Source organism: Heptranchias perlo, unplaced genomic scaffold, assembly GCF_035084215.1.
Source record: "Heptranchias perlo isolate sHepPer1 unplaced genomic scaffold, sHepPer1.hap1 HAP1_SCAFFOLD_177, whole genome shotgun sequence".
In the NCBI taxonomy this organism is placed as follows: Eukaryota; Metazoa; Chordata; class Chondrichthyes; order Hexanchiformes; family Hexanchidae; genus Heptranchias; species Heptranchias perlo.
In genome coordinates, this window is record NW_027139044.1 from 528162 (window position 1) to 542735 (window position 14574).

Genomic DNA, 14574 nt, shown 5'->3' on the forward strand with positions numbered 1-14574 from the left:
AATTGACAAATGAATTTCAACAACAATAAAAACAACAACTTGCAATTATATAGCGCCTTTAACGTAGTGAAATGTCTGAAGGCGCTTCACAGGAGCGATTATCAAACAAAATTTGACACCGATCTCCCTTGTTGCCTGACCCTCTCTGGTTGTCGGATCATAAGGTCTAAGAATATAAGAACATATTAGGACAGGTGATAAAAAGCTTGGTCAAAGAGGTAGATTTTAAGGCTTAGGGAGGGAATTACAGAACTTAGGGCCTGGGCAGCTGAAGGCACGGCGTCCAATGTTGGAGCGATGAAAATCAAGGATGCACAATGCCAGAATTAGAAGAGCGCAGAGATCTCGGTGGGTTGTATGGCTGGAGGAGGTTACAGAGATAGGGAGGGGCGAGGCCGTAGAGGGATTTGAAGACAAGGATGAGAATTTTAAAATCGAGGCGTTGTCGGACCGGGAGCCAATGTAGGTCAGTGAGCACTGGGGTGATGGGTGAACGGGACTTGGTTCGAGTTAGGATACGGACAGCAGAGTTTTGGATGAGCTATAGTTTACGGAGGGTGGAAGGTTGGAGACCAGCCAGGAGAGCATTGGAATAGTAGAGCCTAAAAGTAACAAAGGCATAGATGAGAGTTTCAGCAGCAGATGAGCTGAGGCAGGGGTGGAGAATAGCAGCCAGAAGACCTCATTTGAAGATCCATGTGGAGTCTGGAAGAGAAAGGCAGGATTTACATTCTCAAATCTCCCTTGTTGCCTGACCCTCTCTGGTTGTAGGATCATAAAGTCTAAGAACATAAGAAATAGGAGCCGGAGTAGGCCATACGGCCCCTCAAACCTGCTCCACCATTCAATAAGATCATGGCTGATCTTCGACCTCAACTCCACTTTCCCGCCTGATCCCCATTCCCTTGATTCCCCTGGAGTCCAAAAATCTATCGATCTCAGCCTTGAATATATTCAATGACTCAGCATCTAACTAAGCATGTAACTATAAAAATAATTATCTGTATATTAAATAACCACTGCACCATTTTTGTCCAATACTAACAATTTTTTTTTATACAGAATACCTCTGCACTTTTTGCATTTCTTGCATCCACAGCCCTCTGGGGTAGAGAATTCCAAAGATTCACACCCCTCTGTGTGAAGAAATTCCTCCTCATCTCAGTCTTGAATGGCCGACCCCTTATCCTGCGAATATGCCCTCTGGTTCTAGACTCTCCAGCCAGGGGAAACAATCTCTCAGCATCTACCCTGTCAAGCCCCTTCATAATCTTATATATTTCAATGAGATCATCTCCTATTCTTCTAAACTCCAGAGGGTATAGGCCCATTCTACTCTGAGGAGGGTCCGGACAAAGGCCCAATTCTAACTTCTTTGCGTGCCCCTCTGTCTGTGTGCTGTTCTGACGAGCCTTGAGAAAATGAGTTGGAAGGGCCAGAAATGTCCCCTCCTACCTCATCTGCATGGTCAGACTTTGCCTACACCTATTGTAGGTGCAAGCACTCTGCTTTCTTAGGGGAATCCCTGGGAATCTCAGGCAACATAAAGGAGGCGGAGAACCGGAGTCACGGATCTTCACACTTGTTTCCTGTGCTTTCCTCCCAGGTGACAAGTGTTACCCAAGCACTAATCACAGGGATTACATATGTCTGTGTATGTGTAGCAGTACCTTGGGATTCAGCTTCAGTATGATTTGGCTGAATAACACTGCATTGTTCCCAGAACGGGACAGTAATAGTTCCTAGAATAACAGTAATAGCTACAAGTGCATCAAGCAATTATCACTTGGTACAAACAGAATATCACCAAAGTAATCCTGTTCAAAAGGGGCATGTGAATGTCAAAGCTTCAGAGCATTGCATTCTTAATTGTCCAGTTAGTGAGTGTTTCCTACACTGTAATTGCTTCGACAAGAAGTAGGTTCACACTTTTGAATTTGTGTCAACTGTGCAAGTCTTTTCAGCTGTCGTCTTTTTTTGTGTGTATCTTGCAGGGTCTGCGACACCGCAGCAGGAGGAGGAGGACATGGATGAGTGGGTCTGGGTGGTATCCGTTCCTCCAGTGAGTCAATCAGAGATGCTCAAAGTTTCCAATCACACACGTAGAATACACCCATCGCTAACCAACCTTTCACAGTTTAATAGGATTCTTTACTTCATGTACTAACACTCCATTAGCTGTTGTTGTGTAGTGTTAGCCCCAGTGAATGACTGAGGGGAGTAGACATTTTTTAGTAGACATTATATCATGGCCATTTCTGTTGGTGTACAGCATGACAAATTATGGCTCCCACAGTGGGGCCAAAGTAATAAGCCTGCGAGAAATGATTCTGTTTTTGGATTCTCTTTTCTTCCCTGAAAAGCATCTTCTCAAACTCCAGTATGTTTAATCCTTGTAGTTTTTGGCTTAGAGTTAATAACATTGGAATTTCCATATCCGACTCTCCTATGTCTATGGTGGTGGTGGAAAACCATGGAATGATAACCTGCTTAGAAGTGCATGGTGCCAGGTTCAGTCAAAGGCTTTGGCGATGGCCAAGGCAATAACAAAGAAATCACCAAACTGTCAACAGCAGAGTTCCAGAAATGTGTAACAGGTAAGATCATCACCAATGGAATAGTTATCCCAAAAACAATACTGGCAATCACGGATTAGGCCTGAGCTTTCAAGATGACGGATAATTTGAGAGATAACAGCAGCTTCCATGACTTTAGAAAGTACCAATGTATGGACAGTAGGGTGGTAATTGGGAGAGTACGTAGAATCACCTTTCTGTGGGACAGGATGAACATGAGTAAACCACCATGGAGAAGGAAAGATGAACTGGGAATAGCAGAGACTGAAGATACCATTTTCTAGAAACTCATGTAAATAAATTGTGTGATTTAGACAACTTTAGATGATTCAGGAGCTATTATCATCAAACTGAGGAGTTTTTCTAGACAAGCTCATGCTCTGACCTGTTTGGAACATTCTTTCAAACAGAGATATCACAGGGAAAACTTACACTGTGCAGTACAAAGCTTCTCACTACACTTACTGAGTTTCTTTTTTTTTACTTTTTAAATAAATAATATTTGTCTGGCTGATAGAGACTGACACCATTTTGTTGCTAGTCGCAACCTCTGTATATGAACACAAGAAAGTGTCTTGTAGGACCTATTCGCATGGCCATACTGTGTTAGTGAGGCAGGTATCTAGAATTATTAAATTAATTAAATCTAATTGCAAAGGCTTGTATTCCGTTGAGTATAGAAGATTAAGCGGTGATCTAATTGAGGTGTTTAAGATGATTAAAATATTTGATAGGGTAGATATCGTTATAGCCTTGGTCCAAACATGGACAAAAGAGCTGAATTCCAGAGGTGAGGTGAGAGTGACTGCCTTTGACATCAAGGCAGCATTTGACCGAGTGTGGCACCAAGGAGCCCGAGTAAAATTGAAATCAATGGGAATCAGGGGGAAAACTCTCCAGTGGCTGGAGTCATACCTAGCACAAAGGAAGATGGTCGTGGTTGTTGGAGGCCAATCGTCTCAGCCCCAGGACATTGCTACAGAAGTTCCTCAGGGCAGTGTCCTAGGACCAACCATCTTCAGCTACTTCATCAATGACCTTCCCTCCATCATAAGGTCAGAAATGCGGATGTTCACTGATGATTGCACAGTGTTCAGTTCCATTTGCAACCCCTCAGATAATGAAGCAGTCCGTGCCCGCATGCAGCAAGACCTGGACAACATCCAGGCTTGGGATCATAAGTGGCAAGTAACATTCGTGCCAGACAAGTGCCAGGTAATGACCATCTCCAACAAGAGAGAGTCTAACCACCTCCCCTTGACATTCAACGGCGTCACCATCGCCGAATCCCCCACCATCAACATCCTGGGGGTCACCATTGACCAGAAACTTAACTGGACCAGCCATATAAATACTGTGGCTACAAGAGCAGGTCAGAGGCTGGGTATTCTGCGGCGAGTGCCTCACCTCCTGACTCCCCAAAGCCTTTCCACCATCGACAAGGCACAAGTCAGGAGTGTGATGGAATACTCTCCACTTGCCTGGATGAGTGCAGCTCCAACAACACTCAAGAAGCTCGACACCATCCAGGACAAAGCAGCCCGCTTGATTGGCACCCCATCCACCACCCTAAACATTCACTCCCTTCACTACCGGCGCACTGTGGCTGCAGTGTGTACCATCCACAGGATGCACTGCAGCAACTCGCCAAGGCTTCTTCGACAGCACCTCCCAAACACATGACCTCTACCACCTAGAAGGACAAGAGCAGCAGGCACATGGGAACAACACCACCTGCACGTTCCCCTCCAAGTCACACACCATCCCGACTTGGAAATATATCGCCGTTCCTTCATTGTCACTGAGTTAAAATCCTGGAACTCCCTTCCTAACAGCACTGTGGGAGAATCTTCACCACACAGACTGCAGCGGTTCAAGAAGGCGGCTCACCACCACCTTCTCAAGGGCAATTAGGGATGGGCAATAAATGCCGGCCTTGCCAACGACGTCCACATCCCATGAACGATTAAAAAAATGATAGAGAGAAACTATTTCCTCTGGTGGGGAGTCCAGAACAAGGGGGCATAATCTTAAAATTGGAGCTAGGCCATTCAGGGGTGATGTCAGTGCACTTCTTCACACAAAGGGGAGTGGAAATCTGGAACTCTCTCCCGCAAAAATCTGTTGAGGCTGGGGGTCAATTGAAAATTTCAAAACTGAGATGATGGATTTTTGTTGGATAAGGGTATGAAGGGTTATGGAACCAAGGCGGGTAAATGGAGATAAGATACAGATCAGCCATGAGCTAATTGGGAAGGTGAGAAATCTGGCAGGGTGGCTGCTACATTAAGGCATCAACAACAACTTGCATTTATATAGTGTCTTAAACGTAGTAAAACGTCCCACGGCGCTTCACAGGAGGGTTATCAAACAAAATTTGACACCGAGCCACATAAGGAAATATTAGGACAGGTGACCAAACCCTTCGTCAAAGAGGTTGGTTTTAAGGAGCATCTTAAAGGAGGAGAGAGAGGTAGAGAGGCGGAAAGATTTAGGCAGGGGAATTCCAGAGTTTAGGGCCTAGACAGCTGAAGGCACGGCTGGCAATGGTGGAGCGATGAAAATCAGGGATGCGCAAGAGGCCAGAATTGGAGGAGCGCAGAGATCTCGGAGGGTTGTAGGGCTGGAGAAGATTACAGAGATAGGGAGGGGGCGAGGCCATGGAGGGATTTGAACACAAGGCTCCCAGTTTCTCCGATGCAATGGGGGAGGTGCCGATTGAGCAAGTGAGCAAGAGGGAGGAGGTCCACTTCTCCTCCATTGCGCGACAGGTGCCTAGACAAATCAGTCAACAGACATGGAGAGAGGTGGCAGAAAATGTCTGTGCCACCAGAACTGTCCCCAGGATCGGACTGCAGTTCAGGAATGCCAGAGTAAGACTCTCAGGCCTTGAATTTGGTCCGCGCAGCGCCCGTTTTCTGGGTACCATTCGGAATACTAAGGCCCCAATATTGTGGGCAGGTAGCATGCATGCATTTCTGGCTGGAAGTGTGCCGCCCACTATATTGGGTTAGGAAAAACAAGAAACGTCCTTTACCCATGCCTGAAGTAGGCCTTAGACCCTTTCCATATGCAAATAAGGGGCCTAACGCCTGTTTAAGGTCCCTCTCTCCAAGATTGGTTTGCCCTAAGGCAAGGCACGCCATCATGGGCTGCACTTAGGGAAACCAGCCCTAGGGATCGCTTGCAACAAAGAAAGTAAGTAACTTACCTGAATGTAAGTACTTCTGCCGCTTCTGACCCTATATTTAACCCCTTTCCCAACCGCTGCCTCTCCTGACCCCCGGCCCCCTCTCCCTCTCCTGACCCCCTCTCCTGACCCCCCACCACCTCTCCCGACCCAGACCCTCTCTCCTGACCCCCGACCTCCTCTCCTGACCTCTAACCCCCTCTCCTAACCCCCTCTCCCGACCTCGGCCTTCTGTCCCGATCCTTCCCCCCCCTCCCCCCTCTGGCCTCCTCTGCTGAAGCCCAATCCCCTGCCCGACCCACGACCCATGACCCCGATCCCCAACGCAGGTCCCCATCCCGATTTCTGACAACATTTACCTGAGGGCCACTGCGATGCTAGCATTGGCCTAAACATGGAATCCTCTTGACCGGCTGGCTCTTAGCTTGGGAACATTGAAATGAGGCCCAAGGCCCAATATCGGGCCTCACCAATCAGGCCCGGGGGGAGAGGATGGGGTGGGACACGAACTACACCCATAAATGGCCACGGCCCAATTTCTAGGCTGTACTCTCTGCGGAGCTCTGCACAACTTTGCTGCAGCACTACCAATCCTTCCCATATCACTTCCTACTTCTCTCCTCAAGTCAGCAGGCAGCACTTTACTGCACTTCCTTTCTGCTTCCATTCACACCCTCCAAACCTGCTATTGCCCTCACCACTACTTCTCCCTCTTGGCCTCATTTGCTTCCTGTCGTCACGCATACTATGCTAAGCTGTCACATACAGCTTGAAACCCCTTAACCAGGGCACATACTAACCCACTTCCACTCCTTTTTGCGGGAGAAGCTGGCACACCACAGGAGGGAGACTGTCAGAACAGGAGGAGGCCCTCCACTCTGCAGACACTGACACCATTGGAAGAGGCTGGCGTCAACAGAAAGGGCACAGAGCATCAGAGATGTCCAGGCTGGAGGCCACGCGCAGCAGGGTGTTTGGGTATCTTCTCTTCCTGTCCTCTTTCTACTTAACCATCGTTCATACACTTGCAGTTACATATGCACCTGGAGATGCATGGTGCTGCCACTCATCTGTCACTGCTTACCTTTGCCGCTACGTGCCAACCCTTGCCCCTCTCCCCTTTTTCTAGGTTTATCAGATATCTTGGGAGTTGCAGTCACATGGAGAGGGAGGGAACCCTCCAGAAGACGCACCGTCACTTGCTCTGACCCTTCCAAGCACCATCACAGCACTCAGCACCCCGGGTACTATAGCTAGTGAGTTCGAGGGATCTGCACTAGGTCATTCACCAAGCACAAGTGAGCAGGAGCAGGTACAGTTGGACTTTAACGGCCAAGCCTTTAAAAGAAGGATGCTTTCCGTGAACCATCAATTGTTCAATGCACTGGACTGCCCGCCAGGGAGCTACCGCAACATGTCAGAGAGTGTATTGGAGTCCTCTTCCAACTTGTGTGGATTTCTGGCGCATAGTATTAACACTCAGCAGTCAACCATGGAGCGAGTGGTCATTTCAATGGACACTCCAGCTGAGCCCTCCCTGCGGGAGTCTGTATCACGAGTAGTACCATCTCTCAAAAGTACTTCATTCTCTGCAAAGCACTTCGGGACATCCTGAGGTCGTGACAGGCATTATATAATTGCCAATTCTTTCTTTCTTTATAATATTCGGGGGTTTAGGCTACTTACCTAGCCTGGACCCCACCAGTCTGCACCAATGCATCCTTGTGGAGGCCAGTACACCTCAACTCACTGGGTATATCAGCCGCCCACTGATACTTCACTGGGCCCCCTTGCAACTGGAGGAGCAAGAACTTCCAGTTTAAGGAGTCTCTGCTCCCATCCATCATTTCCTCTGCAAGGGGTAGATGGAGTCAGAGGAAACTCCTAGACACAGAGGAGACGCAGTGTAACCGAGTCTCTGCTGTTTTCTGGGGGTTCATCTGGTCCCCCGCGAGAGTCATGGCAGGAATCCGACAGAACCTCCACAGAATGTCAGCCCCAATATTCCTGCCATAAAAAAGGTTTTTAATTACAAAGGTACACTTAACCCTCCACTGAGGACTTCATTTTTTCCCTCTTCCTTCAAGAAACGTTTTGGTGATTTACCAGGAATTCCAGTCATTGTGAAAGTAGCTGACTGCGATATGCAGTCACATCATGCAAGCTCTTTGCACATTGTTGAAGGGTTTAGAATGCTGAAAGGTGTGGATAATATAGAGATAAGGAGGTAAGTTAACTTACGCTGTGATCAGAGGAGTGGAGGACATCAGTACAAAACTGCCAAGACTCAAGCAAGACTGGAGATAAGATTTTTTTTCACTAACAAGCAGTCGATATCCAGAATAGAATTCCATCAAAAGTAATTAATTCCATGTTGATTAACTCCCTTTAGAAGGAGCTCTGGGAATGTCTGGTTATGAAAGGGACTGAAGGTTATAAGGATAAGTGTAAGCAAAGAAATGATTCAATCCTTACGAGCATGGCATCTCCAGCCCTACTGGGACCACAGGAATTTTATCTACAAAAAGCAATACTTTCACTTTGTCTTTTCAATTGTTTTTGATGCTCATAAGGACTAATTGTTGGAGCCCTTGGCTATAGTGGGAACACACACACACACACACACACACACACACATATTTTATATACAGAAGTATTTGCTCAGGTGGAGGGTAAACGCTGACACAGACTGGTTGGGCTGAATGGCCTGTTTCTGTGTTATAACGTCCACGTATTTCTATATTTCTGTATATTTATAAAATAGTCAGTGTCTTGTGGTATTGCGCACGGGGGCCTAGAAATTCAATCGCGCCAGAATATGGGTGCGCAGAGTTCAGGGCGCACACTGCATGTGCCTGTTAGTATTATCCTAGGAAGCGGTAATATTCGTGCTGCCTGCTCATTATAATGATTTAGGCATGAACTAACACTACCCATGCTATTCATTGGCTGCACGCCTGTTTGGGGTGGGGGGGGGGCAGAAATTGGGCCTCTCTGACGCCACTTAAAGGCAACATGGGCGCAGTCTATGGCACATTGCACCCTGGGGAGGCCTGCCATGCGGGTGAAGTAATGTAGCTATTCCTCCTGGTAACCCACCTGATACAACGTTGAACAGCAATCAGTGAGATGTCGCTGATGTCACCTACTGTGGCCTGAAAGGAGCCCGTGGCATAAAAGTTGAGGGCCACGGTGACCTTGACAGCCACAGACAGTGCTGTCCATACCCTGATTCGAGGCTCCAGTTGTGGCTGCAGCAGGTGACATAGCTCATTGACAGCCTCCTTAGTGAAGTGAAGGCACTTCTTACATTGCTGCTCAGTGAAGTTGAGGCAGAAGTGCTCCCTGAACACGCACTGTAGATATGACCTCCTGCGCAGTGCCCTCCTCTTCCCTCTTGTTGCAGCTGCACCGGCTCTCTGCTCTCTTCCTTGCTGCTTCCCCTTGTCTTCCAGCCCCAAAGGCAGCCCTACCAGGCCACCCCTGCCTGCAATCAAACTGTATAGAACACAGCCAAAAAACAGTGCAACACCAGCAAAATCTTCTTCTCAGCATTCAAACTGAACTTTCCAGAGTCAGAAAACAGGCCAAAAATTGTCTAGAACTTAACTAGCAGCCTGAAATGACAATGATGGTAAGTACTGCAAGATCCCATTAAATAGCACCAGTGAAGGGTCCCTCCTGACTGTTGGCGTCACCAGTTGCTGGGTGAGTTTAACACCTGGTGAGTCAGGCACAGGGACAGACCAATATCTGAAAAGGGTCCTCGAACAAGTGCAGGACCCTAATTTGAATATATTATTCAGCATTTTCCATAATTCTGGCATGCGTCTTGGATGCCTTCAAAGCCCGATCCAACATGGCGGGCGGCACACTTCTGGATCGTAATGATTGCGCCTTCCTGCCCACCATATTGGATGCTCGTGTGCCCGTTTAGCGCCTGAAAAACAAGCCCGGCTCGATTGAGTTTCTCGGCCAGGGAGACGAGACCAGGTGCAGTGTTCAGGGAAAGCGGAGTTAGAGGGCGACAGTTAATTGGACCAGGACTGTGAAACTGGAGGACAAAAGAAGCCAGAGAGGAACAGTAGAATGGGATGGGGGAAAGGGGGTAGGTAGACTGAGGTTAGGAGCCAGGGGAACAAGGGGAAATACAGGGTAGATTTAGAGGCCAGGGCCAGGAGCAGCAAGGGGGAAAGGTGAATGTAAAACAGGGTTAAAGGCCATGGGAGGAAAAAGGACAAAGGACCGATTTTAACCCTGCGTGTCAGACGAGAACGAAGCCTGCAAGCGCTTAAAATATAGGCAGCATCCTAGACTTTAGGGTGGCAACGCACTCAAGCCTGCTGCCAGTTTAACTGACGTGTTTCAGGCAGTGTGAGAGGCCCTCGCAGGCAGGCATTTGTGAGAGCCTCATAAAATGCAAGTATCGGATTCCTATGAGGTCAATAGGTGCGATTTTAATGTGCAGTCACAATACCCACAAATGGTACCAGGCTTTCCAGAGAAAGTTGGCGGCAAACAGCAGCAGGCCCAGAAGTGGGCCAAGAGGTAAGATTTTTGAATTTTCTACGGTTTCCTTGTCAGCCAGAAGGAGTAGGAATGCTCCTCGGGGCCCCACGAGAAGCCTAGGGCCCCCCCTACCCCGAGCTTCCAGCCCCCCCTCCCACCCCACAATCAACTCTGAAACCTCCCCTCTCCAGACTTACCTTTGCTGGAAAGCATTCCCACGGTCCCCAGCGGCGGACACTTGCCGGGATAGCCTGCTCCCGCCTGCCGACTCCACATCATTGACACTGGGTTTGGGCAGGAGCTGGGCCCAGCTTGTTCAAATGTGGCCCAGGAGTTAACACTTCCTCAGCCATGTCAGTGAGCTGGGACGAGCCTGACGCCCCGCTTGCCCCTCACCCATAGTTCAAATCAGAGAATATCACAAAACGCTGAGTTCAGAGTTCATAGAGATTTCTTCAAAACTTACAAACCAGTTCCCCTCCACCACCGCACCCCCCCCCCCCCCCCCAAGTTATCCAGGCCCATGCCTGACTCCCCACCCCCCCATTACTGCTGACAGACACAGGACATCAAAGGATATGGGGAAAAGGCGAGAAAGTGGAGTTGAGGTAAAAATCAGATCTCATTGAATGGCGGAGCAGGCTCGAGGGGCTGAATGGCCTACTCCTGCTCCTATCTCTTATGGTCTTACACCAGGAAGCCACCAATGAGCCAAATCCCATATTTCTCCTTCTCAGTTCAGACAAACCTCAGGTTCCCCCTCCACAATGATGCCATCACAGAACCTCCCCTATGTTGCCAAAGCCCAGGACTACTCTAAGTGCCACCTCCCTCCCCCCATACAGCTAAACCCCACCCCTCCTTCACAGTACTGACAAATACCCTGTGCCAACTTCAACTGGTATCCCTTGCATGCCATCAGCAACAAAAATGGCAAAGGATAAAAATAAAATACATAGGTAAAGCAATGAATTCCAGATAATGCATATGATCCTGGTTCTTTTCAACTACAATGTGCACAGGAAGGACAGCCATTGCAACAGGTATAGCAGGCAACAAAGGGATCCAGTGACAACATAACTATGTTTCATCTTACTGACTATTACTTTTTGTAGTGCACAGTGCAGTGTTATTGGAAGTGAATCACAGGGTTTTCCACAAAATTGGATAAAGTTCTGTACACCACAGCTACCCACTGATACTGCTGTATGGTTTAAAATAAAAAGTCAATTTAATTAATTTTGACTTACTGATAACAAAAGTGTTACAGCACAGAGACTGCTTTACTCTCCTCATTAGATCACATGACCTTTAGCCGCCTCATGCAGAAGAGATTGGCTATCATTTAGAAAATTACCTCAGAGGGGATAGCACAAAGTGGGGATAACATATGGCCCTGATAACACATAGTGGGGATAACACATAGCCCTGATAACACATAGCGGGGATAACACATGGTCCTGATAACACATAGCGGGGATAACACATGGCCCTGATAACACATGGCCCTGATAACACATAGCCCTGATAACACATAGCAAAGAAAGCACATTGCCCTGATCTATCACTCTCTACTGCCTAGTGGTCAGTCCTAGGATTTCTGGCCTTGCCCAAATTGACAAAGCAGGTTCTGTCTGTAATAGGCACAGGCTCAGCTGAGGGGTGTAAATGATTTGGGAGGAGCATCATTGGCCCCCCCGCCTCAATTTCCCCTCAATGCGCCCAAAAGCTGCCTGCAACCAGCGGTGCCCCAAAAGTCTGACGCTGGGTGTTGCACCAGAACCCCCTTCAGGAAGGCGAAGAGGACCAAGCAGGTAAGTGCCTTTAACAGCAGTACATAATGGAGTTTAGAGCTTCTGGCTGATGTTCTCAAGCAGCAGCCAAGAGTCCCCGAGGCTGGCAGCCGGACCTGCAGCTGCGTTTCAGTTTCTGTTTCCAATTCCCAGCTCAAGGCTCTGCCAGGTTATGGGCAGAGTGACCAGGACATGCAAAGCACACTTCCAATGTGCTGGTCTGTCTGGCACCCGGGCAAAAGGGGATGAATATTGGGGCCATAAAATTCATGGGGTGCTGGCGATGAGTCATGCCACGGTTTTGGAGTGCTGCATTATAGAGAGAAATAAATGTATTGTCTAAACAGGTACTTACATAAGGAAATAAACTGCTGCAGCAGCTGGTCTCTGAATTTTAAAAAACGTGTTCCATGTTCTTCTCCTTGTGTTAAAGGCAGGACTAACATTGTGCTCTGTGATTCGCTACTGAGCATGCTCTGTTGCAGGCTATGCTACCCTGTGACTTTTTTTAAAATTCCTAGTCTGTTTGGGTAACAGTAAAGAAAGAAAGACTTGCATTTATTTACACGCCTTTCACGACCTCAGGACATCCCAAAGCGCTTTGCAGCCAATGAAGTACTTTTAGAGTGGATTCACTGTCGTAATGTAGGAAACACAGCAGCCAAATTTGCGCACAGCAAGGTCCCACGAACAGAAATGTGATAATGACCAGATCATCTGTTATAGATGTTGAGTAAGGAGGTAGTTTTGCTTACGATATTACTTCATGATCAATGAATTAAAAATAAGCTGCATTTTATGAATGCTATTCAACCCCCGAGAAGTATGAGATATTAATGCTTCCTTTTCTTACCTTCATTAAATTGATCAATGTCTTGTCTTTGTGAGATGGACAATCAAAAAAGTTAGGATGTGCATACTATGACATCAGAGGGAAAGCATCATAGGAACATAATTGCATATTTTTAGGAATGCCTGAGTAATAAAGGTTCTTGATTTAGGATCATTTCCTCTCCTGTTGTGTAAAATCAGATGATATTCTGTTTCTTATGATATGTCTTTGACTCTAGCTGAAGTCGGGCACTTACATTGCTCGAAGCCTTCCTCCCATACTTTCTGCTGAAGAGCTGGAGGCAGTACAGAAGAAGAAGGAGGAAATCCAGTACCGGATGAAGTCTGCGGTAAGGACTTCTAATCCTCCTAATCAATGGAGCAGATTTTCCTCTCTCATTTTGCCCGATTAGGGAAAGTCACTGGAGAGCCATTCCGCTAGCTCCCTGCCACCTAACTCCAGCTCCGTAATTTCCCTTCAGATGTGTACAGTATGTCCACCGAATTGTAATGAGACATAAATGACGGGAACACGTCATGCAACAAAATTTGAAGTGCTGCCTTGCCGAGTGCAGTTTTCACACAAAGGGTAGTGGAAATCTGGAACTCGCTCCGCCAAACGGCTGGTGAGGTTGTAAGTCAATTGAAACCTTCAAGATTGAGATGAATAGATTTTTGATGAGCAAGGGTATCAAGGGATATGGATCAAAGGCGGGTAAATGGAGTTGTGGTACAGGTCTGCCAAGATCTAATTGAATGGCAGAATATGCTCAAGGAGTTGAATGGCTTACTCCTGTCTCTATGTTGCTAATTGATCACAGAATGATTGACTGCACTAGGTATTTCAGGAGATTCTGATGATGACCCACTCTGCTATCTCTGCCCACTGCTGCCCTGCAGCTTGACTGGCAATCTTCCTGCTACCTAGTGGGAAGAGGATGTCCCATATCCCTCCTTCAATACCTCCAGTGCAGCGTCCGAGAACGGAGATGGGGGGGGCTGCTTGCAGCATCTCTTTTGCTTGCCATTGTGAGAAACCTTCAGTGACAGTTGCCTCCAGATAAAGTGCACCTCCCCTTTAAGAGATGCAGGCTGACTTTAAATAGCACCAGGGATGCCCGATGTCCTTGATCCCCCATTAGGCGACTGTCAATCAATAGTGCTAGTAGCCCATTTAATGATAATGAGGGCCCCTGACCAATATCACTTCCTAGTTGTGCCCACGTGATTAGGTACATGCTGCCTACGCACTGCCAATTCTGGACGGGAAAACAGGCCCAGGCGATTTTCTGCCCCAGGGCCTCGGTTTAACATCTCATTTGAAAGACAACACCTCTGACAATGAAGCACTCCCTGTGTGCTGCACTGACGTGTCAGCCAAGATAGTGTGCTCAAATCTTTGGGTGGGGCTTGAGCCCGTGACTAGAGGCAAGAATGGTATCACTGATCCAAGATCAGTGATACCATTCTTCTCACCCTTCTTTTCATGTTCCGATGTATGTTTGTAATATGCTATCAATTGACCTCAGTACTGATGCTGAATAAAAAATAATATGCAGATGGACACTAGCTAGTTGTGGTTTGAAAAAAAACCAAGAACGTGATTGTCAAAGCAATAGTAATAGTTGATTACAGTGAAGGAGCTTCCTGGTCTGTTCCATGATAACAATCCCCA

At 47.4% G+C, this 14574-nt stretch overlaps 1 protein-coding gene across 3 annotated transcripts in view; it reads left to right on the forward strand.

The window, feature by feature from the left end:
- The window catches only part of LOC137309691 (uncharacterized), a 414121-nt gene that overhangs the window by 346492 nt on the left and 53055 nt on the right, over positions 1-14574 (forward strand). For 2 of the 3 annotated variants that reach the window (XM_067977758.1, XM_067977759.1), the window contains exons 12-13: positions 1995-2062; positions 13139-13249. In XM_067977758.1, the coding sequence (XP_067833859.1) occupies positions 1995-2062; positions 13139-13249 (179 nt within the window). The remainder of the gene's footprint in view (positions 1-1994; positions 2063-13138; positions 13250-14574) is intronic. The other variant, XM_067977760.1, reaches the window with a different exon arrangement.